The sequence below is a fragment of the Myripristis murdjan genome, chromosome 18 (assembly GCF_902150065.1).
Source record: "Myripristis murdjan chromosome 18, fMyrMur1.1, whole genome shotgun sequence".
Lineage (NCBI taxonomy): Eukaryota > Metazoa > Chordata > Actinopteri > Holocentriformes > Holocentridae > Myripristis > Myripristis murdjan.
Genome location: NC_043997.1, coordinates 2,744,033 through 2,769,785, shown reverse-complemented (window position 1 = coordinate 2,769,785; position 25,753 = coordinate 2,744,033). Strand labels below are relative to the sequence as shown.

Sequence of the window (25,753 nt, the reverse complement as noted above, 5' to 3'; positions counted from 1 at the left end):
GGACAGAATATTGGAAACAGTTGTCAGTAAACTGCAGTCCAGTCCAACAGCAGCACTGTTGTAGTCCGTGGTGCTGACTCTGCCTCCGCGGATACTGTCCGTGGTGCTGAACCTGCCTCAGCGGGTACTGTCCGTGGTGCTGAACCTGCCTCAGCGGGTACTGCCCGTGGTGCTGAATCTGCCTCAGCGGGTACTGTCTGTGGTGCTGAATCTGCCTCCGCGGGTACTGTCTATGATACTGAATCTACCTCAAGAGGTACTGTACTGTCCGTGGTGCTGAATCTGCCTCAAGAGGTACTGTCCGTGGTGCTGAATATGCCTCAGCAGGTACTGTCAGGCTTTTGATGCGGGTTTCAGTGAAACGTTCCGTGTTGCCATAGAAACCACACAGACTCGGGCAATAAGATATAGGCAGAGTAATATTTTCAGTGATGAGGTATTTTTCATTTGAGCAAGGCTAGCCCTGCTGTCATGCTCATTTGAGCACATTCTAAACGTCTGATTGACCAGTCAGATTGCTCGGTCGGATCTACTACCTGTTGTATAATTTTTTAAAAATCTCACGTACCCCCTGGAGTTCCTCCACGTACCCCCAGGGGTATGTGTACCCCCATTTGAGAAACTGTGCTGTAGGGTACATGCCCACATCAGCATAAGCACTGACATCTTCTTCTGCTAAATACACAACCATATAGGAAATCAAGTTGATCATATAATGATGTTCCTTACTGTATCGACCTCGGGAGCCGTGACAGCTATGAAAAATTGTGACACTGCCATTTGGTTCCTGTCCGTTCTCATGTTTATTCCATGTTGATCCCCTCCTGCATGTTGCGGCACATCAGCCAGTTCACCATGAACCACAGAAAACACTCGTCGACACGTTTTGCAATTTGCCTTGTACTCGTTGCCACTGGCGCTGTCAGACCACGGGTTCACCCTCGTCGCATTAAAGTCTGTACTCTTGCAAACGTTGTTGCTTTTTGGGACGTGGTGGAGTGTCGGGCGTAGCCGACATCTTCAAAACGCGCGGGTGCCCTGGGGCTCGCAGTGCGCAGTGTCGGTGTGTTAGGCAACCAGTGACAGGAGCGGGCAGGCAGGCAGGCAGACAGTCCACGGGAGGTGGAGGTCTATCCGCTGTACCCTGCGTCAGCTCCTGCCTACGCGGGTCCTGCCACGATTAAATTAGCTGCCTTTAACGTTTCCTGTGTTTTATTTTGTTCATTATTCAGTGTTGATGTGTGTGTGACAGACGTGTATGGAGCATTTATGAAAATATGGGACAAATTGCGCAACATTTCATTGTCAATTTAAAGACGATTACGTATTTTATGGGACGGGTGGCAACCCTATGCATGACCATGAGGAACTTATGCAACAAGAGAGAAAGCCAGTCAGAGTTTGCTGACATTTTTCATGGCGATTTCCCGGGGACGCCAAACATAACCACCGCTTCTCCAGCCGTCTTTATCCACTCTGCGGGTTCAGGGGACGTGCCACTCAAGATGTAGCAAAGGCTGTGTGACACCGGGAAGGCAGCAGCTGCACTTTTCTTTTTTCTCTTATCAAAGTAGTGAGAGCCTGGTCTCGACCGGTCTTGATCAAAAATCCCGAGTCCGCCCAGTCCGAGACCGAGACAAGACCGAGTGAAAATTCCTTAGATTCCGAGACGAGACCGAGACCCTCAAAAAGTGGTGAGACCAAGACCAATCTCGAGTACTACAACACTAGCACTAACTATGAGCTCAATGCCAAACATAGAAGTGAATGAACACCTCTATTACTGTGACAACAAGACAAGCTGAGCATTATAGGCAGCAGGAGAGGAAACTTTATGGCACAACAGCTGGACTGGATTAGATTAGTTTATACAGGTGGAGCTGATAAAGTGACACTGAGTGTGTATTTCAGTGTGATGAACAGAAGGTGTGAGCTCACCACAGACAGAGGAGGTCAGGACCAGCAGCAGCAGGAGGCTGGAGATCATCTTCTCCCTGTGGAAGCAGAGGACATGAACACATTTTCTAGTCATTTGAGCCAGACTGTCAGAGTGTGGAGAACCAAACCACAGCCACTGAGCAGCAGAGACACAACAAAAGGTTTTCAGACGTGAGAACTCACACTGTCCTTCTGCAGATCTTTTTAAAAACATCTGAATGTCTTCTGGGTGATGTGATGACGTCACTTGTGCTTTACTTTGTTATTTAGTGACTTAGCAGGCAGATGTCGAAAAAAAATAACAGCAGTTTGTTTCCATTGCTGTGGTATCCTGCTGTTCTGCTGCTGTTCTGCTGAGAACTGTGTCCCCTCCCCACCTGTGCCCTCATTTCCTGTCAGCAGTGTCCCCATATATAACACGGTGCACATAACGAGCGCCCCCAAGTGTTCAAAATAATAAGTCTGATAATAAGTCTAAAATAAACAATATTACATGCCAGGAGTAAACATGAATAGCTGCCGCACCTCTATAATTACAAACTGGACTCAAATCAGTCAGGAGACCCTGAACCTGCCTCGCATCACTGACGTCACAGGGACTGCGAGCGTCTTTATATATTGATATTTCCAACCACACAGATGACGCAGGAGTTTCTTCATTCAGTCATAATGATGTCTGGTTCAAGTCCCCGCTCCTCGCAGCTCTTTCTCCTCTGTTCATTTGTTCTCTCTCACACCGAACTCATTTCATCCACCATAAAATCTTGATTTCTGTGCGAGACAGAGGCGGATTTAGGCCCGGCCGATATGATCTGTCCATCTGTCTATCTATTATATTTATATGGTCGTGATGTGACATTGCACGGATGATTCTAGTTCTCCATACCCCACATCCTCATGCCCCCTCAGCATTTTTGGCAGCTATTTCAGCTCAAATGCAGCAAAAATGAAAAGGAATCACAATCTGAGCACATATTTACCCTGGTAAGACGTCTCCTTCCTCCCTTCCTGCAGGCTGAGTTGAGAATAAGCTTCGGACCATGTCGTTTGTTTTGATTTTTCTATGTGACGTTTCTCTCTCTCTCTCTTTTTTTTTTTTTTATTAGGGGCCGGGCAGCCTAAGCTGCCAGGTCCCTCTTGTATTCCTGCGTGTTCCTCTTCTTATTCTTCTTTCTTTCTTCCAAGGAAGTCCTACTTCTCATGCGCGAAAAATCACCAAATTTTGCACTAAGGTCCAGTCCCATGCCAGATTAACTCAGATGCAAACACAAGCCAGTAGTCCTGATGGTGGCGCTACAGCAAGCCTCTAAATTTCAAAACTTTGAAAATTTATAATAAATCAACCATATGTGCTACAGCTTTGCAACTTTCATCAAAATGTAGCCCCAATACTGAAGAAACCTTTGTACACTTTACACTTAAACATCAGTTTTTCACTTATGAAGCAAATCAATCATTGTTAAAAACAAATGATCAACATCTCCATGCTGCCGAGATGCAATATGTGTATTTTCAGATTTTTGTCTAGATGACTGATTTTTTTGTTTGTTTGTTTGTTTTGTTTTGTTTTGTTTTGTTTTGTTTTGTTTTGTTTTGTTTTGTTTTGTTTTACAGTGGTTTGAAATCTGCCTTTCCGTGCATAGGCGGATGCTATCGTGTGACTGGCTTTGTCTATTTGTGAAGCCTCACATGGTTTGATACTTTCCACTTAGCTCAGTGAGATAGAGCCTTGTCCTTCATGCAAGAAATTGTGAGTTCAAGCCTCAACTGATGCAAAATGCACATTAGAATGCCACCTTTCTATTCATCAGGCAGGCAGGCAGTTAGATAGATAGATATCTCCCATCTATCTATGACTTGGGCCAATTCAGAAGAAAACAGCTCACTGATTTGGACGAGGTGCTGACTGTTTTTCAACTACATTTTTTCTCTCTTAAATTTGTAATCAAATATAACCAGTGTGATGTAGCCTTTTGGTGGCATCCAGTGGCCATTTGTTGGTACTACATGTAACTTTAAGTGCTGGCACCTGTTGTATTTTACATTAGTGGGAATCAGCAGCCCAGAATCACAATCTCCTCCTCAGCATCTGAACTCTGAAGAGACGTCGCTGTGACTTGGGCCGATTCAGAAGAAAACAACTCACTGATTCGGATGAGATGCTGACTGTTTTTTGTTGTTTTTTTTTCCCACTACATTTTTTCTTTTTTATATAATCTTAGAGTTTTACCTGCTGGGATTTATTTGGGAAAAAAACCCAAATTCAATAAAAAAAAAATTAGAAAAACTCAAAAGGCAAACAAACAAAAAGCCAATATGATAAATATATTCCAAAATATTTATGAAATTGATTGGAAGGAGAAAATATATATAATAAAAATTTCAGACAGAGAGTAACAGAGAGCTAACACAAAACTGGAAAAAAAACTTTTATTAAAAAAAATCTTTTCTAGGGAAAAATTGTGTTGTGTTGAAGTGGCCATTTATTGGTACTACATACAACTTTAAGTGCTATATAAGTTCTTACAGTAGCTCAGGGAGACTGCTGGAGTCTGAAATAAACATCTGAAGGCTTTTTACAGAAACTTTAAAGTCACACAAACGGTTTTCAAAAGCTTTTATTTTTACAACTCAAACAACAACAACAAAAAAAAAAAAACTGCCTGTTTTGAACGTTTTTGTCATTTCCCCTCTCAAGCATTGTTATTGCACCAAAAAGTACAATATAATAATAAATATATAATATAATAATAATTATATAATAATAATTGGCACTGTGGTTCATGGAAAGCAATTGAAATTATACAGCATAATAAGAGAATATTTTTTTTCTATTGCATTCTATTTTATCCATTTATATTATAATAGTATTATTTCTAGGGAAGCCTTAAGAGTCCATACAGTAAATAATTTATTGATTTTTTTTTATCTTGAGATAATTTAACATTTGGTTTGAAATCTTCCTTTCCATGCACAGGCGGCAGCTGTCATGTGACTGGCTTAGTCAGTTTGTGAAGCCTCACTTGAACTGACACTTGCCAATTAGCTCAGTGAGATAGAGCGTCGTCCTTTATGCTGGAAACTGTGAGTTCAAGCCTAAACTGATGCAAAATGCTCATAAGAATGCCACCTTTCTTTTCATCTTCCTGTTCTCCACTTGTTGCTCAGAACAGACAGACAAATAGATAGATGGGAGAATCTTTAAGAGAATATTTTTTCACGTCATGTAGAGCTGATCAAGTTGATGCAAAAACATCAACTTTCAGAGGTGCCGCCTTGGAGTGCTTTTACGTCCCCACCAATGTCAAAATCAAACCTAGGCCCTTGGATGAGGCTATGTGCTAATGCTGCTAATCAACTAGCTAAGAGTACAAATGTGGTTATAAGTATTATGCTTATTGGTGTTGCGAGTGTCAGGGGGTCCCTGGAAAATTTTGACCCCTCCAGGGGGTCCTTGGGCCAAAAAAGTTTGAGAACCCCTGCTGTAGAGGTTATAATCCTGAATAAAGACCCTACTCTGACCCCTGCAGGATGTCAGCCGCACTGACACGTGCATTGGACACTGGGTGTGACCAGAGCCTGTTGTATGTTACATTAGTGGGAATCAGTAGCCTGTAACTTCCCTGGCAACTAGTAAGTCCAACGTGCTGTGGCATACAGATTATTATACTGTATTACACTATATTCAATATTAGCAGGTTCCTCAGTGATCACAGCTGCTGCCGACTCAGAAGAAAACAACTCACTGATTTGGACAAGGTGCTGACTCTTTTCTTCAACTACATTTTTTCCTCTCCTAAATTTGTAATCAAATATAACCAGTGTGATGTAGCCTTTTGGTGGCATTTAGTGGCCATTTATTGGTACTACATGTAACTTTAAGTGCTGGCGCCTGTTGTATTTTACATTAGTGGGAATCAGTAGCCACAATCTCTGAGAAAAAAACCCATGAAAACTATTTTTTCTTCTCCTGTGGGATTCAGTCAGAAGGAAATCCTGGTGCTTTAAGCCGATAATCACAATTTCCTCCTCAGCATCTGAACTCTGAAGAGACGTCGCTGTGACTTGGGCCGATTCAGAAGAAAACAACTCACTGATTTGGACAAGGTACTTACTTTTTTTTTTTTTTTTTTCAAGTACATTTTTTTACAGTCTTAGAGTTTTACCTGCTGGTATTCATTTGGGGAAAAAAATCCAAATTCAATAAAAATTGGAAAAACACAGTTAGTTTGAACCACTTCATATACACACCTTAACAATAGTACTGCACACAGTCCTATGCCTGAATTAATAGCCTACACCTCTTACTAACGCTGTATAACTGCTGGTCGTTGCATTAATATCCTATGACAGAACAGACATAGGATTATTATAAAGAGAAAATTCGTCCCGTTGGATCAGGTTAATTTCATTTGAACAACAGACTTCCTGAGCATTTATATGGGCTACGCAAACTTCAATCCACATGATAAAAATTAATCCACAGACCACCTGTTGTGGAAAAATACAGCACATTCTTGTACCACCTGTGTGAATCTTAAAGTTGGGGTTAAACTAAGGACACAGAAGTTACCAGATGTCAAAGTGAGGACACAGACATGCCGGGAGTTCAACGTGGGGACACAGAGGTGCCGGCGTGATCAGTTACGACCATTAATGTCGTTATGGGATGTCTACGTGCGAACAAGAATTTACACACATGGGATGTACATTAACCTGACAAGAAGGTCAATAGGATGAAAATGTCAGACGACGTGATGTATGTACTACAGATGTCCAAACAACATGCCATGACTCTGTATAAAAGCAGACTGCACCAAACAGCAGTACGCTCTTGGTCCTCGGACATTGCTTGTCGTTGGCTAAGGCGTCCACTTGCAAGTGTTCCCCAATAAAAATCCAGAGTGTACTAGGCTCTTGCTGCGTGTCCTCTGTTCCCAGAAATTCCCACCACACCACCAAAGTAACATTTGACGGTATAATTAAATCAACTTAAAATGACTCTGGCACGGTTGGAGGGGGTGTGCTCCAGTACGGTACGGGTGCTCATGCACGAGCACATGCATGGTCACACACGCAGCGCGCAAACGTGGATACGACGTAAATCATGCCGTCCTCCTGCTTCCACAAAATTGTTTAATGCGTGCAACGCGATTAACTGCGTGTCGTGGCATTGCACAATCAATAATCAACTGATAATAATAATCAACCAGATCGGCAGACGTGATCGGGTGGCCACGCACACCGTGCGGTGCTGGCCGGCACCAAGCAGAGGCGCCCTCGCGTGAACTGGCAGGGCACTAGGGGAGCGAGGGGTACAACCTAACGTTTCAGGCCAAAGGCAAAAAAATGTAGGATTTGTAGGAGTTAGAGAACTAATTTTTTAATACAAGCAACACACACATCTCTGCTACAAATGAACACTTTAACTTTGTTTCTAGAACCTACTATTTCCATGGAATTTCATCCTAAGTGGAAGAAAAGAAATGCTACAATTTACCCCACAGGCGGGGTAAATTGTAACGAAGGGAGTCTTAGTTGTAACACTTATAGAAAGGTTTGGTTTAACACAGTTTAATACAATCTCATCTACATTCTACTGGGGGATACTGATTGTGTAGGCCATCAGTGGCGTAGCAGAGTCTGTGCAACTTTGCGAATTTCGCGGTTAAAAATACACTGGAAATGGCTCCAAAAGCATGAAATATCAACTTTTTACACACTTTTTCTGAGGGGCGCAGGGGGGAGGTTCAAGCTTGCAGCGTAATTTTAACAATGTCAACAATGTCAACAACAATGTCAACATGTTGGAGTATCTGTTTCAATATACACTAGCTACTAGAAAGAATACAGTAGAAATCCCATGATGATAGGGGCTCACATGTTATATCCACACACACATGCTCCACCTTGTGCACGCACACACGCGCACGCACACACACACACACACACACACAGCTACACTACGTAGCTAACATTACTCTTATGTTAGTGACAAATATGCAGTTGTTTTTATTGTGGCTTAGTTGTAACACTGCGTTCCAACCAACCCCACTGTGTAGTCACTGGGCTCAAACCTGACTAGCACTCACTATGAGTTAGATAAATGTTTTGAATCAGTGCTATGTTTTAGGCAACATGATGCTTAATACATTGATGTAAGATTGGATTCGGTAACGCACGCACACAATTCAGTAGTCAAAAAATTAGAAAGGTAAAGAAATTCACTTACTTGGTGGTAAAACACACTTTTACATGTATCTCCTCAAAAATGCAGCCAATTCCCCCCAGAATTCGCGCTGGGCTCTCTTACGATCATGTGACGAACTAACCAGAAGCATTTGCCGGTTGACCTTGTGCAACTACCTAAAAAGTCTGTGTTACAACTGACTCCGCGTTAGTATCTACCCCGCGCTCCACTACTACCCCCATTCAAATGGACCGCGGAATGTTCAATTAATTGCAATCAACTTAATTTAATCGAGTAAATTCTTATCGATAATTAATCAATAATTGGTTAATTGTTTGCAGCCCTATTCAGGACGTGACATTTCACTGTATCCTTGGTTTGCTGAAACTTAAAACAAACAACATTTTTTCCTGGCAACTGGGCTGGGCTGACAGCTTCCAGGAACAAGAAGACATCCATCAGACATGCCTGATAAATGTGGGTTGGATCACTAATTGTCAGTATACTGATGACATTGTTTGGTTATTAGATTCCATTTACATTCAAGTTAGAAAGAAACCGTTCACTGAAATGTTGGACGTGCCTGATAGGGAACCAGGTGCATAGGTTTCTGTTTCTAAGGCCTCAATCTCTGAAGAAATATTAAATTCTAAATATATATAATATATATATATATATATATATATATATATATATATATAAATATTAAAGTCTTCCTTGATTGGCTGCAGAGGTAAAGGGTGGTGAAGCCAGTGTGACACCAAAAATACAGGCCAGTATCTTTTCTATTTATATTTAGTTCAGTATCTATTAAGCTTTTTCTCGTTTTCTTACTTCAGCTCAGATATACGCAAACATGAACTATTTTTTTTTTGTTTTGGTTAGATGGAGGTTGAAAAATACCAGAATTATCCTGTAATCTCCTGAGAGCAGCTGTAATGTGATGTTGTATGGATGGATCCATGTTCCTCCCACCTCGTCAGTTCCAATGTCTCTGCTTTGTGGACAAAAACCACGGATCATCTGTTCCCTCATGGAGCAGCAGGACTGTCACATGCCACAGGGACTCGGTGGAACTCAACACGGGCAGATCCCTGTGTATCTGGATCTAATAAAGTAATAACAGTAATAACAAGAATGGCACACTGGCATGTCAACAGACACAAACATAACATTACAATTTGTCAAAAAGAAAGAAAAAGTAAATATACCTTGTGCTTCTGAGTGACGGAGTCTAAAAGTAAACACCACTGCCACAAGAAGAGCTACAAGAGCTACAAGAGAACCGATCACAGCTCCAATCACAGCTCCGATGTTGACGGCCGCTCCATCTTCTCCCTCCTTTGGCTCTTCTGGCAGGTGTTTTGCAGCTGTGAGGAGAAAACATACCAGAGTTTGTGCAGAACATTCAGTTTGTCCACTCAACAAGAACATTTACATCGGTTCTAGAGAAAATGGTACAAATTACTAATTTTTCCTACAAATTAGGCACGGCGCTGCTGGACTGTGGAGTGGTGGAAACGTGTTCTGTTGAGCGACCAATCAGGCTTCTGTATTTGGCGGTCTGATGGACGAGTCTGGGTTTGGGGATCGCCAGGAGAACGTTCCCTGCCTCCAGGAGAACGTTCCCTGCCTCCAGGAGAACGTTCCCTGCCTGAGCGCATTGTGCCGACTGTGCAGTTTGCTGGAGGAGGGGTCACGCTGTGGGCTGGTGTTTCTGGGCTCGGCCTCGGCCCCTCAGCTCCACTGAAGGGAAATCTGAACGCTTCAGCTCACCGACACATTTTGGACAATTCTCTGCTTCCAGCTCTGTGGGACCAGTTTGGGGAAGGAAGACCCTTTCCTGTCCCAGCATGACTGAGCCCCAGTGCACAGAGCAGCTCCATAAAGGCGTGGCCGGCTGAGTTTGGGGTGGAAGAAGTTGAGCGGCCCGCACAGAGCCCCGACCTCAACCCCATCCAACACCTTTGGGATCAACTAGAACGCAGACTGTGAGCCGGGCCCTCTGGTCCAGCATCAGAGTCTGAGCTCACAAAGGCTCAAAACTCCCACAGACACTCCAACATCTGGCAGAAACTCCCACAGACACACTCCAACATCTGGGGGAAACTCCCTCAGACACAGTCCAACATCTGGCAGAAACTCCCACAGACACACTCCAACATCTGGCAGAAACTCCCACAGACACTCCAACATCTGGCAGAAAGCCTCCCAGAAGAGTGGAAGCTGTTCTGCTGCAAAGGACCAACTCCATATTAATATTATAATATCAGACTGAGAGCTCAGAGAAGCTCCTGCCAGTGGACCGACACTTTAGCCCAAATAGTGTATGTGTATATGTGTGTGTGTGTGTGTGTGTGTTTTAATTTATTGATTGTTTTTTCTATACCTTGGTTTTTACCATTTCGCATATGTGAAGCACTTTGTAACTGGTTTAAACAGTGCCATATAAATAAAGGTTTACTTACTTACTTACCTCTGACCACCAAAATCTAAGTGGACCTTTGTGCCAAGTTTGAAGAAACTCTCTTGAGGCCTTTCTCAGATATCACGTTCACAAGAATGGGACAGAGGGGACAGACCAAGAACATAATGCCTCCGGCCACGGCTGTCAAGTTCTCTCTCAGTGTAACTCAGAAATGGTAAAAACTTCATCTTTTCCAACTTGAGGTGGGACATGACATCCTAAACCCTCTAGACTCTCTTATAACAATCTGAGCTCCTGGTATTAGTGCAGGCAGGGCATATCCAAGTCCACTGTAACTATTTTAACGGTGGAAAAAAGGCTGGTTGCTCCAGACGCCTGGTTCAAAACACAGACGTCTGTGGCACTTCCATGTCTGATCCCCCTCATGCCGTCAGTTAACCAGGTTTGACATCCCTGCTTTCAACCAAAGACGCTGCTCAAGTGAAAATAGTGAGGAAAGTTCTACTGGATTCTTCTGAGTCAACTTACCAGTGACGTTGAGGAAGCACTCATTGAAACCTCCATTACCATCACCTTCAGTGAACACTTCACACCGGTAAATACCAGAGTCGTTGATACTGAGTCTGGACAGGTGGAGTCTGGCGAGTCCTTTTCCCAGGTCCTCCCTGTCCCATCGAGCTCGTCCTGCAAACTGCTCGTCTTGAGACTCTGGGTGTTCAACACCACCTTGTAGATGATATAAAGTCTTAAAAGTCCTGTGATCGGACAACCAAAAAGCACAATAGACATCCAGTTTGGTGAGGGGTATGATGGGCGTGAAGGTCCACTCCATGCTGATGCTGCTGTTTTCCACGGCCTGGTAGAAAGTCTGGTTCACATTCACAGTAAATTTTCCTGTTAGGGAGAGACGAAAGAAGCAGAGTTATTACAGTTTTGTATTTTTCATTAGTTTTTATTTATTTATATTTTGTGTTTATTTCTTGTTTTCTATTCAGTTTCAGTTTCAGTTTGGGCTTGCATGGGACGTCTGCTGACAGTAGCAGCAAGGCCTCAGCTACTGGGAACAATATTATTTTTCTTTTTTTTCTTTTTTTTTTAAATTATTAGCCACAGATGTAAGAGACAGAAAGACAGAATGTGAGGATGTGTTTGAGAAATCTGATACTTCTGAAACTACAGATTTAAACTCAGTGTCTCTCCCTCAGCTCCAGCTGTCCAGTCTGATGCAGTTCAGCTCAGCAGCTCTGCCAGAAACTCTACCTTTTAACAAAGTTTATAATGTTCAGTTTGTGTTGACATTGTGCAGAATGTCACTTTAATTCTTTGTTTATTACTGAGGTTGTAGTTTGCAGAGGTCTTGTACTGGACTACATTATACTGAGAGGTGTTTCTGATTTTTTGTCCTCCCTATTTATATACAATGAGGGGGGACAGAATAGTGGAAACAGCTGTCAGTAAAGTGCAGCACTAACTATGAGCTCAATGCCAAACTCAGAAGTGAATGAACACCTCTGTTACCGTGACAACAAGACAAGCTGAGCATTATAGGCAGCAGGAGAGGAAACTTTATGGCACAACAGCTGGATTAGATTAGATTAGATTATACAGGTGGAGCTGATAAAGTGACACTGAGTGTGTATTTCAGTGTGATGAACAGAAGGTGTGAGCTCACCGCAGACAGAGGAGGTCAGGACCAGCAGCAGCAGGATGCTGGAGATCATCTTCTCCCTGTGGAAGCAGAGAACATGAAGATGTCTGAGGGACAGAAGGCATCACAGGCAGCACAGCCTCGCAGAGCCTCTGCCATTAATAGGGTTGGGTATCGGTTGGGTTTTATTCGATACCGGTGCCTACTCGGTATTTTTTAAATGGTTCCGGTGCTTAAACGGTTCTCGGGCCGGTACTTAAAAAAACAAAAACCCACACACTTCGTCAAAAAACAATACCCTTTTATTTCCAGGGCCAAACTGAACACAATATTAACTTAAATATTTAAACAATATAAATACAAGTAACATATGGTAATAATAAACTTGTGCCATTTGTGCGCAACCACAGGGGAGAGGGGGGTACAGTCGGGCTGCACGGCCTGGTCGGGAATGTCTCGCGGCCCGGTGGTTGGGGACCGCTGATGTAGGTTATCAAACACGGTGCATTGTTTGGCTTTTAAATAAACTCCATGTGTCACCAGATGTTTCATTAAATTCGACGTGTTACCTCCCTTGCATGACGTTGCTTTAAGGCCTCTGTTGCATGTTGCAGAGTCGCAACAGACCTAAGTAACAAGATAGAGAAGGTACATCTGGCTCCTGGTTTATCTGTTCCCTGTTATGCAGAGCCAGCTCCAAGCAGTCAAGCTGTCCTGAACTATATGATACATTGGATAATACAAGAGACACTGAACTATAAGGCCAATTATAACAATTCCCCCTTTTGACATTATTTTATTATGTCAACAAAAACAAAGTGAGAATGTTTATTCTGTATTGTGCTACCTCTGTTGGCGGAAAATCAGCTGAATAGCCCCCCCTAACTGCCAATGACCTCCAGCCTAAAGAAGCAACACAATCAGACAGGAGATTTTTGATGTCCCCTTTTGATATAATTTTATTATATCAATAACAAAAATCACATAATCAAAGTCCTAAGCAGAATATACAATGATGGGGACAGAATATCGGAAAGTCCTAAGCATGTCTTCCTTGTGGTGAGCAACCTATAGGCTATGTCAGCAGATATGTGTAAGTCTTTTTAGCAACTATCAGCAGTGATTGTTCTTGCACAGGTTATGGAAAACAGTAAAGATAACTATGAAACCTAGAAGTAGCACGCCCCTACGTGTATGCGAGTATATATATGGTTATGTATTAACATTAGCGTATATCATGTGTTTACATGGGGTTCAGGGATACAAATTGTAACAATCAGCCTTATAATTAAAAGCCTAGTTACCACAAGTCTTAAGGATCCTACTGTAAATTGATTATCTATTAGTATCAGGTTAGGAAAACTAAATCAGATGGGTACTTTCAAACATAAGAACCAAAGATGGTGCTGTCAAACAAAACAATTTTATTTAACAAAGGAGATCACCATGCACTTAATTGCTTTCTCATTGTCTCTGGCAGAGTCCATAGGTCCATAAAACTGAAATAATCGGGTCAAACTCAAAAATCCTCCCAATTAGGAAAAAATACCCTTCAAAATGCAAAAATGTAACTGAAAACAGCAATGCATTGCAAAAAACAAACAAACAAAAAAGCCACGATCTCACCAGCAGATATTTCCAGGGAGTGGAGGAAAGGATGAAGTCCCAATTTTTATTCACTGTTCAACACAGAGTCCACTCTTGCTTGGAGGGTTTCAGCGCCGTAACCTGTATCTTCCTCTGCTTAAGAGTAATTTTCTTAATTTAACGCAACATAAATTAAATATCCTCCCACTGTTCCCTGGTCTCTCCTCTCTGCTCCCTCTTTTCCTTTGTTCTCCTTTTTCCTCCCCCCCGCCCCAAACATTCCTTCCATTTCAAACCTCCCTCCAAACACACCCACACAGAAAAACCACCAATCACCACTAACATGACCACAAATGACTCCTGAGTCCTACTCCAGTGGGCCAGGCATACACAAGATATGAACATAGGTAGATATAACCCTGTAGGGCCTCAACATTTTAATCTAGCACTTTATCTCCTAACCTTGTGCTGGTGGTGATGCCACAAAATAACGGTCTTCTGGGTCTTCATCGTCCTTGTCCACTTCTGTCTTGTCCTCCCTGGGCTCAGGGAGGGAGACCAGAGGAATCATCTCTCCAGGGTCTTGAATTAATTGATAAGGAGGTGGTGCAGGGAATTTATCATTAATTTGCTGTAATAATACATTTCAGACAGAGATGTCTGATGCATGGTATGAAGCAGCATCCACACAGTGTGACTACTGTTACTACAACGTTCAATGAGATGAATACAGAAACTATTAAAATTTTCCAAATGCACGATCAAGCCAATCAGCTAAAGGATTTGTTATCCCTGGATGCTCTGCCAATTCTTCTGACATGGTGTTTAGGCCAGAGAGAGCTCGAGTTATAGAGCTGTCTGCTGCAGTATTGTTTGGGATGAAGACACAACAGTCCTGAGAGAACATAACTCATGGAGAGAATGCCAAGAGTGTGCAAAGCAGTAATCAGAGCAAAGGGTGGCTATTTTGAAGAAACTAGAATATAAAACATGTTTCCAGTTATTTCACCTTTTTTTTGTTAAGTACATAACTCCACATGTGTTCATTCATAGTTTTGATTCCTTCAGTGAGAATCTACAATGTAAATAGTCATGAAAATAAAGAAAACGCATTGAATGAGAAGGTGTGTCCAAACTTTTGGCCTGTACTGTGTATATATATATATATATATATATATATATATATGCTGTCTAAATATAGATAACTTTTAATGCAGTCTATTACAAAACTTGTTTTACAAAAGACATTGAGTTCTAAGATACATTGGATAATACAAAAGACATTGAACAATACGGCCAATTATAACAGTACCATAGAATGATTACACAACTGCAGCCAAAAAGTGAGAGTAAAAGAACACAGCAAGCAACAGGCTATTTAGCTTAACATATATTAATATTTACCACATGCTGCATACAGTTTCCTCAAACATACAAAACTATTAACAAGTGGGGTTACTCACTTCAGTCACCCACAATACCACTGGAAATGGAGAAAAAAAGGGCTTACAGTCCACACACACTCCTGTCGCAGCTGCCAGCTCTTAGAAAATTGTCCACTCACTCTGCAAACACACACTGCTCTTTCATCTACCTGCTGCTACTACGGCAACTGCAGAGGGACATATGGGTGGGACTTTCTCACACTGACCCTTCACTCTGCTTTGTGCCCAGGTTGTGTAGCAACAGGCAGGAGAAATGATCAATAAAGCTGCCTGCCTAACTTGCCTACAAGTCAAGTTAAAATGTCATGGTTTATTGCTTTTAGTTATTAATGATCACAACATTCAAACTGCAGCAGTGTGAGAATCTCTAAGTGTTAAAAATACTTATTCACAGTTTTTTGAACTGTTATATTATTGCTATAGAACTGCTTCTATATGGCTATATGTACCGTACACTTTGAAAAAGTAGTGCAGTCACATAAGAAAAAGAGATCTGCCCTGATTGTAACATTAGCTTATATTAGTAACAAAGAGCTACAACAGCTACCCAGCATTCCCCCACCTGCATCCCAACACAGTGTTGTTGCTCGCTTTGCACCGCGGCACGAAACTTTACGACTAGGATCTGGGATGCAAATTATCGATTAATTCATTAATCGATAGTTGATTCACCTTATCGATTGATTATCAATTAATTGATAAGCATCAATTTTCCTGAGAAGCTGAATTTCCCTCTGAATTTTCACTCTCTATTCCTTATGATATACAGAAAAAAATGCACATCATATTCCTTAATCAAAGATTTATTGTACCATTTGGGATACAGTTAGGGTTAGTGCTTCCACGTGGGTAGTTATGGTTGTTCTAGAGGGGATATTATACCCTGGCTCGATGTAGTTTATCACCTCTCGAAATCCTTTGACGTCAACAGCGTTTATCGGCAGCATGTCTTTTGTAACCATGCTGCATTTTCGTTGGATAATGCCCTCCGGCTGTGAAGCTGATCCACTCGCTCCCTGCAGCGCAGCTGAATGTGAGGTATTTAGGTGGTAATTAAGCAAAGTTGTGGAGTTGCTGTACTTTAAAGTAAACCACATGTCGTACATTTGTCATCATTTATAAACTTAAAATGGTCCCACACTACACACTACACACTCTGTTTTGACCCCTTCATGTTTGTTTTGTTCTCTGGTATGTCCGGCGACAGCACTCAGTACAGAGACGCCCTCGCGTGGACTGGTGGGGCACTGCTACCCCTGTTCAAATGGACCGCAGAATGTTCAATTAACTGCAATCAAGTTAACTTAATTGAGTAAATTCTTATCGATAATTAATTGATAATTGATTCATTGTTTGCAGCCCTATTCAGGACGTGACATTTCACCATATCCTTGGTTTGCTGAAATGTAAAACAAACAACATTTTTTCCTGGTGACTGGGCCGGGCTGACAGCTTCCAGGAACTAGAGGACCAACAAACATACAGTACCACAACATGTACCAAGAAAATAAAGTGCCGACATCCCATCAGACATGCCTGATAAATGTGGGTTGGATCATTAATCGTCAGTATACTGATGACATTGTTTGGTTATTAGATTCTAGGGATGCAACGGTTCTCGGTATTTTACCCAACCGTTTGGTACATCCTGTTCGGTTCGGTACACTCAGGTGAAATGTGACATTTCGGTATGCGCGACATTAAACTTTAATGTTTAATATGTAGTTAATATGTAGAGCACACATTATGATGATACAAGGGTGATACACGGGGCTGCTTAGGACCCGGGGGATGTGTTCTGCTCAGCGTGTCTCTCCACAACCATGCAAGAACCAATCAGAATTTCCCTGAGGTTCCCAGGAGCCAATCAGCGCTCTGAATGCAGACGCTGGAGAAGTGAGGGGAAGCTACACACAACTTTCTCGGTTGCATGATAATGGCGAGTGAACACGAGACGGATAAAAGTAAATTTGAAGAGGCACCGCCATCGTTTAAATCCGCTGTGTGGGAGCATTTTGGCTTCAGCGTCAAGTATGACGAGCAAGGGAAAAAGACTGTCAGCAAGCAAAGCACGGTGTGCAAGCATTGCTTTGCAACTATCGCCTACTCGACAGGTAACACATCAAACATATCGGCCCACATGCGTCGCCATCACCTGGCTGTAACCCTAAGTGGAGCAGCACGGAGAGCTGGTTTGTCAGCGAAAATGCAACCATCCATTGCTGCAACCTTCCAACAACGATTTTCTAACAATTCGGAAAAACCCAAGGCAATAACAAAAGCAATAGGCGTATTCATAGCGAAAGACATGCAGCCCTACTCGGTGGTTTCAGACAGAGGATTCTGCTACATGCTAAAGGTACTCGAACCTCGTTATGGTATCCCCTCCCACACGCATTTCAGCAGTAAAGTCATTCCTGAACTTTACGATGTGTGTAGGAGTGAAGCTGTAATCGAGTTGAGACAGCCCCCTTCCTTGCTCTTTCTACTGATAGCTGGACATCCAGGGCGACAACAAGCTACCTTACAGTGACTGTACACTTCGTATCAGATTGGGAGCTGTTTATGAGAGCAACACCAGTGCAAACCTGGCACAAGAACTGATGCAAGCAGTCACAGAATGGAAGCGGGAGAGAGAACACATCACTATTCCAGTTACCACAGATAATGCTCCTAACATTGTGAATACCATCCGTGACACAGATGTCTTTGGGCCACAAATTGGGTGTTTTGCACACGTCCTGAACCTTGCAGCCAAGAAGGCTGTGGCTCTCAATGCAGTGTCACGTCTCCTGGGGAAGATCAGAAGAATAGTAGCATTTTTCCATAAAAGCACCACTGCTGCTCAAGTTTTGACCAACAAACACATGCTTAACATACCAGAGCACAAACTGATCCATGATGTTGGAACTCGGTGGAACACAGCACATGACATGCTTGAACGTTATGTGGAGCAGCAACCAGCCATATTCTCTGCCATGGTAGACAAGGCTGTGAAAAAGACAGGCAAAGAAGACACAGCCATGCTCACTGAGAGTGAGTTGAAGCTGGCAGAAGACCTCATCCAGTTGTTTAACCCACTGAAAAAAATGACAACATTGATGAGCAGCGAATCAACTCCCACTTCATCCATGATTCTCCCTCTGAAGACAACGACTCTAAAATCCATGACACCACATGCACATGACAGTCCAACTATCAGGGAAGACAAGCTAACCATCACAAAGGACTTGGAGAAAAGATATACAGGACCCAGATCTTCTAGACTGCCTGCACAGAGCTACAGTCCTTGACCCCAGGTTCAAGTCATTACCTTTTCTTGATGAAGCTGCCAGTGACCAAGTCTACAAGGACCTCATAACAGAAATTGTGGAGCATGAACATCAGGCATTTGATCTTCTTTTAATGTTAATTTGTAATTGATTGTCATTTTTTCTCATCATGTGCATTAAATAATTATTGTTATAATTATTATTAATTTCTAATATGTTCTTGCAGTTTGAAGCAATGCCAGCAGGACCATCCACAGAGGCAGAGCAACCATCACCAGCAGTATCCCCTCATCAAAAGAAGACTTTTCTCCACTGCAGGTGATATTGTGAGTGCAAGTCACAGAGGGCTTGGATTTCCCTTAAGACTGTAGGTTACAATAAGGCTTTTAATGTTGTTTATGTTTACATTTTATACTACCTATTTATAATAGAGATCAGGACAGGGCCTCACCTGAAGTGTGTGAGTCACAACAATGTTGCCAAACTACTCTGGATGGTGCACTTTACCATGTTCATGTTTGATTGTTTATCAAAGTAAGCAAAAAGTGTTCAATTATCTATTTGATACTGCACATTACTATACTACCTCACCAATTATTGACAGTGGGCAAGTTGGACAATTGTCCACACTTTGTGATACATTTTGTTTGTTGTTTATTCTATTGTTCTTTGATGGTGTATTTATAACAGCTAAGTATTCTCTTCAAGTGTGTGGCTGACAATAAGTTGTTTGAGTTGATTGAATAATGTTCATATTTACATTTCACGTTACTTTATACTGCACTTTACTATATTTAATATTGCCTGAGGGCAAGAATAAGTGTTCCTTTTGTATAATAAATGTTGCGATTTGACTTTATCTGTGCCTTTTTTTACATTTAATATTGTGTGAGTAGTAGTGCCTTGTTTATTTAAAATTGAAAGAGCAAATAACCTACTGCGTGCTGGAGCTAAGATAATATATTTAAAAGTCGAAACCGAACCGTCACCGTGGGCCATGAATCGTGATACGAACCGAACCGAGGGCACACTGTACCGTTGCAGCCCTATTAGATTCGATTTACATGCAAGTTATAAAGAAATAGTTAACTGAAAAACTGGATGTGCCTGATAGGTAACAAGTTGCATAAGTTTCTGTTTCTAAAGCACAATCTCTGAAGAAATGTTAAGTTTCAAGGCACAAGTCTTCCTTGATTGGCTGCAGAGGTAAAGGGTGGTTAAGCCAGTGCGATACCAGAAATACAGGACAGTAACTTTTCTATTTATTTCTATTTAGTTCAGTATCTATGAAGCTTTTTCTCAGTTTCTTACTTCAGTTTGGATATGTGCAAACATGAGCTATTTTTTGTTTAATCTCTTAGATAAAACTAAGCTAGGCTTCCTGTACCACAAAACAACAAACTCCTCCCAGCCGGTCCAACTCTCACCTTTCCACTGTCGTCTTCCTGCAGAGACTCAGCTCACATGAGATTTCAGAGTGAGCCTTCTGTTAAGGTGGTGCACACGTCTGTCCCTGCAGCTGTAATGTGATGTTGTATGGATGGACGGCTGATCCATGTTCCTCCCTCCTCCTCAGTTCTGATGTCTCTGCAAAAACCACGAATCATCTGTGGAGTACCTGTTCCCTCATGGAGCAGGACTGTCGCATGCCACAGAGTCATGGCGGTACCCAACAGGGGCAGATCCCTGTGTATCTGGATCTAATAAAGTAATAACAGTAATAACAAGGTTGGCACACTGGCATGTAAACAAACTCAAACATAACATTACAATTTGTCAAAAAGAAAGAAAAAGTAAATATACCTTGTACTCCTGAGTGACGCAGTCTGAAAGCAAACACCACTGCCACAAGAAGAGCTACAAGAACCACAAGAGAACCGATCACAGCTCCAATCACAACTCCGATGTTGACGGCCGCTCCATCTTCTCCCTCCTTTGGCTCTGCTGGCAGGTGTTTTGCAGCTGTGAGGAGAAAACATACCAGAGTTTGTGCAGAACATTCAGTTTGTCCACTCAACAAGAACATTTACATCGGTTCTAGAGAAAATGGGAAATTTTAAAATGGTACAAATTATTCATTTTTCCTACAATTTAAACAAAAGGGGGTCCTATCTGACACCCGACACAAAGCAGCACCACGCGTGACAACAGTGTCTTTTCTAGTTTCCAAATGGATCAGTTGTCATTTCCACATTGTGGAAACAGCAAAGTGTCTTGTGTCCATCTGAGCTCCATGGGCGTGTTGCTCTGAAAATGAGCTGAGCTCAGCTGCAGTGTTGCTGCATTGCTGAAAGTGACTGAGCAACAAACAGCAGCTCTGAGGTCAGTGCTGCAGGTTTCTCTGCTATTTGAAGTTCATTATCAAGACAGTAATGGTGGCCTACATAGGGGGCGCCAACCCTCATCCAATTTGCTTCACCAAGCTTCGGATGGACTGATGTAAAGCACACCGCCGCTGGACTCTGGGGTGGTGGAAACATGTTCTGTGGAGCGACCAGTCAAGCTTCTCTATGTGGCAGTCTGATGGATGAGTCTGGGTTTGGTAAAGCCAGGACAACGTTCCCCGCCTCCAGGAGAACGTTCCCTGCCTCCAGGAGAACGTTCCCTGCCTCCAGGAGAACGTTCCCTGCCTCCAGGAGAACGTTCCCTGCCTGAGCGCATTGTGCCGACTGTGCAGTTTGCTGGAGGAGGGGTCACGCTGTGGGCTGGTGTTTCTGGGCTCGGCCTCGGCCCCTCAGCTCCACTGAAGGGAAATCTGAACGCTTCAGCTCACCGACACATTTTGGACAATTCTCTGCTTCCAGCTCTGTGGGACCAGTTTGGGGAAGAAAGGCCCTTTCCTGTCCCAGCAGGACTGAGCCCCAGTGCACAGAGCAGCTCCATAAAGGCGTGGCCGGCTGAGTTTGGGGTGGAAGAGCTTGAGCGGCCCGCACAGAGCCCCGATCTCAACCCCATCCAACACCTTTGGGATCAACTAGAACGGAGACTGGGAGCCGGGCCCTCTGCACTGCAAAAACTCAAAATCTTACCAAGATTATTTGTCTTATTTCAAGTCAAAAATGTCTTATTACTAGTCAAAATATCTCATTGCACTTAAAATAAGACATGATCACCTCAGAAGTAACTGGTTTTTAGACAATTGTCTCTTGTTTCAAGTGAAAATTTGCTTGAAACAAGTGAAAATTTGCTTATTTCATTGGCAAAATTTGTTTCTTGTTTCTAGCTAATTTTCACTTATTTCAAGTGAATTTTCACTTCTTCCACTGGCAAATTTTGCCAATGAAAATGCTCTTCCTGCTCTCAATGAAGGCGGAAGCTTTTTCTCTAGCTCCCTCCTGCCCTTATCTGCCCTGCTCTGCTCTCTGTCTTGTGTTGTCTCTATCAGAGCCTCTCTCTGCATTTCTCTCCGAAAATCTACAACAATGGATCTGATCAGCTGGTCTCTCAATGCAATTGATCAAATTTTCTCTATAAAAAACAAAACAAAAAATACAAGAAAACTGGGCAAAGGAGAGCCCGCATGCCCCGCCGGAACGTTTGCCGCCGGGTACACCATGGACTCCTGGGAGCAGTGCAGGGTGATGTGCCTGTCGATTCTTTCCGTCGAGGATGTTGAAGACGTCTACATGATTGGATTTATGATAACAGGATTTCTGCTGTTTGGTGCTGGTGGATTCCTGATTTATCGCAAAGTTCAGAAGGTGTTGGCAGCGCTTTTGGCTCTGGAGAAGCTGCCAGCCATAGAAGGTTTGGGCCGAGCTAACAACACTCAGACTCATGCGTTGTGCGAATTGATTCGTGAATCAAATTCGCAAGCAGGAAGAAATTCCTGGACTTTTACGCCAGATGGGTAACAACTTGGAGAAGTTGGAAGCTCGACTCTGAGGAAACGTGCCATAATTCAAAATTATTCGGAATCACCGAGAGAACCACAGAGACTTAAGGCTGATGGAAATTGCAGAGTCAGCCTGACCAAAACAATCACCTTATCCACAATTTGGCGCCCCAGCGACCTTGGAAGGCCGCTATCTTCAATTTCTCCTGGATGTTTATGCAGACAGCTGCTCTCTCCCACTCCCTCCCCATCACCCTCCACCCGGGAACTTCTACTCTGTTCAGGACTCACGACGCCGTCTCCCGGGCAACGGCCGGGGGTGTCATCTTATCAGACGGCAGAGACAATGTTAGACTGTTGTAGGGAAGATGGTCCTGGACTTACGCACACACATACACAAGACACACATACACACATTCCTTGAAATTCAACGCCTCGTTGGCCCCCCACCCCCTCTCCCTCCCGTTTTCAGTGCAGCTCGTGGGTGCGGAGCACCATAGTGGTTGCATACGGCCCTCGTCTGTGCTGGACATCTCCCCCTTCCCTAATCCCTCCCCCCTTCCACATGTGCAATGTCTTGAGTCATGTTGTTCATAATGTGCTTATTGTGCTGGGGTATGTTTTTTTGCTAATGTCATGTTGTGCTCCCCTTGGAGCCCAGTTTGACATTTGACCCCCCCCCCCCCCCCCCCCCCCCCCCCCCCCCCCCCCCCCCCCTTCCCTAATGTCCTCCTTTCTCATCTAATGTAAGGGGCGCCGCGCAAGGTGGCTGACCCGAAGTTCTCCTGATCCTGTAACCCTGTATTTGTCATGTCTTTTTTGTGTCTCTTGGACGGGATGTAACTTAAATTGGAATTTCCCCTTGTGGGATTAATAAAGTGTACTTACTTACTTACTTACTTACTTACTTACCAGTGACGTTGAGGAAGCACTCATTGAAACCTCCATTACCATCACCTTCAGTGAACACTTCACACCGGTAAATGCCGGAGTCGTTGATGCTGAGTCTGGACAGGTGGAGTCTGACGAGTCCTTTTCTCAGGTCCTCCCTGTCCCATCGAGCTCGTCCCACAAACTGCTCGTCTTGAGACTTTGGGTGTTCAATACCACCTTGTAGATGATATAAAGTCTTAGATGTCCTGTGATCGGACAACCAAAAAGCACAATAGACATCCAGTTTGGTGAGGGGTATGATGGGCATGAAGGTCCACTCCATCATGATGTTACTGTTCTCCACAGCATGGTAGAAAGTCTGGCTCACATTCACAGTAAATTTTCCTGTTAGGGAGAGACGAAAGAAGCAGAGTTATTACAGTTTTGTATTTTTCATTAGTTTTTATTTATTTATATTTTGTGTTTATTTTCTGTTTTCTGTTCAGTTTCATTTCAGTTTCAGTTTGGGTTTGTATGGGACGTCTGCTGACAGGAGAAGAATGGCCTCAGCTACTGGGAACAATATTATTTAATTTTTTAAAACATTTATTAGCCACAGATGTAAGAAACAGAAAGACAGAATGTGAGGATGTGTTTGATTATATAAAGAAGTCTGATACTTCTGATACTACAGATTTAAACTCAGTGTCTCCCTCAGCTCCAGCTGTCCAGTCTGACCAGTTCAGCTCAGCAGCTCTGCCATAAACTCTCCCTTTTAACAAAGTTCTTAATGTTCAGTTTGTGTTGACATTGTGCAGAATGTCTCTTTAATTCTGTGTTTATTACTGACATTATACTGAGAGGTGTTTCTGACTTTTTGTCCTCCCTATTTTTAAACAATGAGGGGGGACAGAATAGTGGAAACAGCTGTCAGTAAAGTGGAGCACTAACTATGAGCTCAATGCCAAACATAGAAGTGAATGAACACCTCTGTTACCGTGACAACAAGACAAGCTGAGCATTATAGGCAGCAGGAGAGGAAACTTTATGGCACAACAGCTGGACTGGATTAGATTAGATTAGGTTATAAAGGTGGAGCTGATGAAGTGACACTGAGTGTGTATTTCAGTGTGATGAACAGAAGGTGTGAGCTCACCGCAGACAGAGGAGGTCAGGACCAGCAGCAGCAGGAGGCTGGAGATCATCTTCTCCCTGTGGAAGAAGAGGACATGAAGACGTTTTCTTGTCATTTGAGCCAGACTGTCAGAGTGTGGAGAACCAAACCACAGCCACTGAGCAGCAGAGACACAACAAAAGGGTTTCAGACGTGAGAACTCACACTGTCCTAGAGGTGGGACCTCAGGAAAATATGTCTGGCAGATACGGATGATATTTCGGTCAAAGAATACTCAGAGAGGATGATCAGGTTTATGGATTTATTTGGAGGAAATATGGCTGGTCAGTCACATCAGGTGATGGAAAGGATTTAGACCTATATGGGTTTGTGTGCGTCTGTATGTGTAGTCTGAGAAAAGAAAGATACAATGGATAAATTAGGATATATATAGATCTAAACACACACACACAGACACACACAGACACACACACACACACACACACACACACACATCACTTGTGCTTTACTTTATTTAGGCTACTGAGTTAGCAGGCAGATGAGAAAAGATGAACACACCAGTTTGTTTCCATTGCTGTGGTATCCTGATGTTCTGCTGCTGTTCTGCTGAGAACTGTGTGCCCTCCCCACCTGTGCCCTCATTTCCTGTCAGCCGTGCCCCCATAACACGGTGCATATAACGAGAGCCCCCAAGTGTTCAAAATAATAACTAATAAGTCTAAAATATATAATATTACATGCCAATAGTAAACATGAATAGCTGCCGCACCTCTATAATTACAAACTGGACTCAAATCAGTCAGGAGACCCTGAACCTGCCTCGCATCACTGACGTCACAGTGACTGCGAGCGTCTTTATATATTGATATTTCCAACCACACAAACACAGATGACGCAGGAGTTTCTGTCGGACAGCAGTGAAGCTTCACTTCCACTTTCTCTGTGGTCCTGTGATGCTTTTCTCCTGACATCCTGCAGACGGAGGGACATTCAGTCATAATGATGTCTGGTTTAAGTCCCTGTTCCCTCGCAGCTCTTTCTCCTCTGTTCATTTGTTCTCTCTCACACCGAACTCATTCCATCCACGCTAAAATCTTTATTTCAGTGTGAGCCAGAGGCGGGTTTAAGCACAGCCGACATGATCTATCTATCTATCTATCTATCTATCTATCTATCTATCTATCTATTCAATGTTGACGTGACTTTGCACGGAAAATTCTAGTTCTCCATCCTCTCATCTTCATGCCCCCTCAGCCTCTTTGGCTGCCGTTTCAGCTCAAACGCAGCAAAAATGAAAAGGAATCCCAAACTGAGCGCATATTTACCCTGGAAAAATATTTCCTTCGGCTCTCCTACGGGCTGAGTTGAGAAATAGCTTGGGACCATGTCGTTTGTTTTGATC

General features: G+C 43.0%; 2 protein-coding genes across 2 annotated transcripts in view; both read right to left on the bottom strand.

Annotated features, from left to right (window-relative positions):
* The window catches only part of LOC115376979 (uncharacterized), a 5,428-nt gene extending 3,101 nt beyond the window's left edge, over window positions 1-2,327 (bottom strand). The window contains exons 1-2 of the mRNA XM_030076830.1: window positions 2,316-2,327; window positions 1,939-2,074 (exon numbers count right to left, since the gene is read on the bottom strand). Coding sequence (XP_029932690.1) covers window positions 1,939-2,074; window positions 2,316-2,327 — 148 coding nt within the window. The remainder of the gene's footprint in view (window positions 1-1,938; window positions 2,075-2,315) is intronic.
* Window positions 1,939-25,753, bottom strand: LOC115376716 (uncharacterized). Its single transcript, XM_030076481.1, has 6 exons — window positions 25,677-25,753; window positions 12,229-12,284; window positions 11,085-11,450; window positions 9,340-9,498; window positions 9,104-9,236; window positions 1,939-1,994 (listed from the first exon to the last, which is right to left on the bottom strand). Exons 2-5 carry the CDS (start codon window positions 12,275-12,277, stop codon window positions 9,160-9,162), a joined length of 651 nt encoding a protein of 216 aa, XP_029932341.1. The 5' UTR covers window positions 12,278-12,284; window positions 25,677-25,753; the 3' UTR covers window positions 1,939-1,994; window positions 9,104-9,159.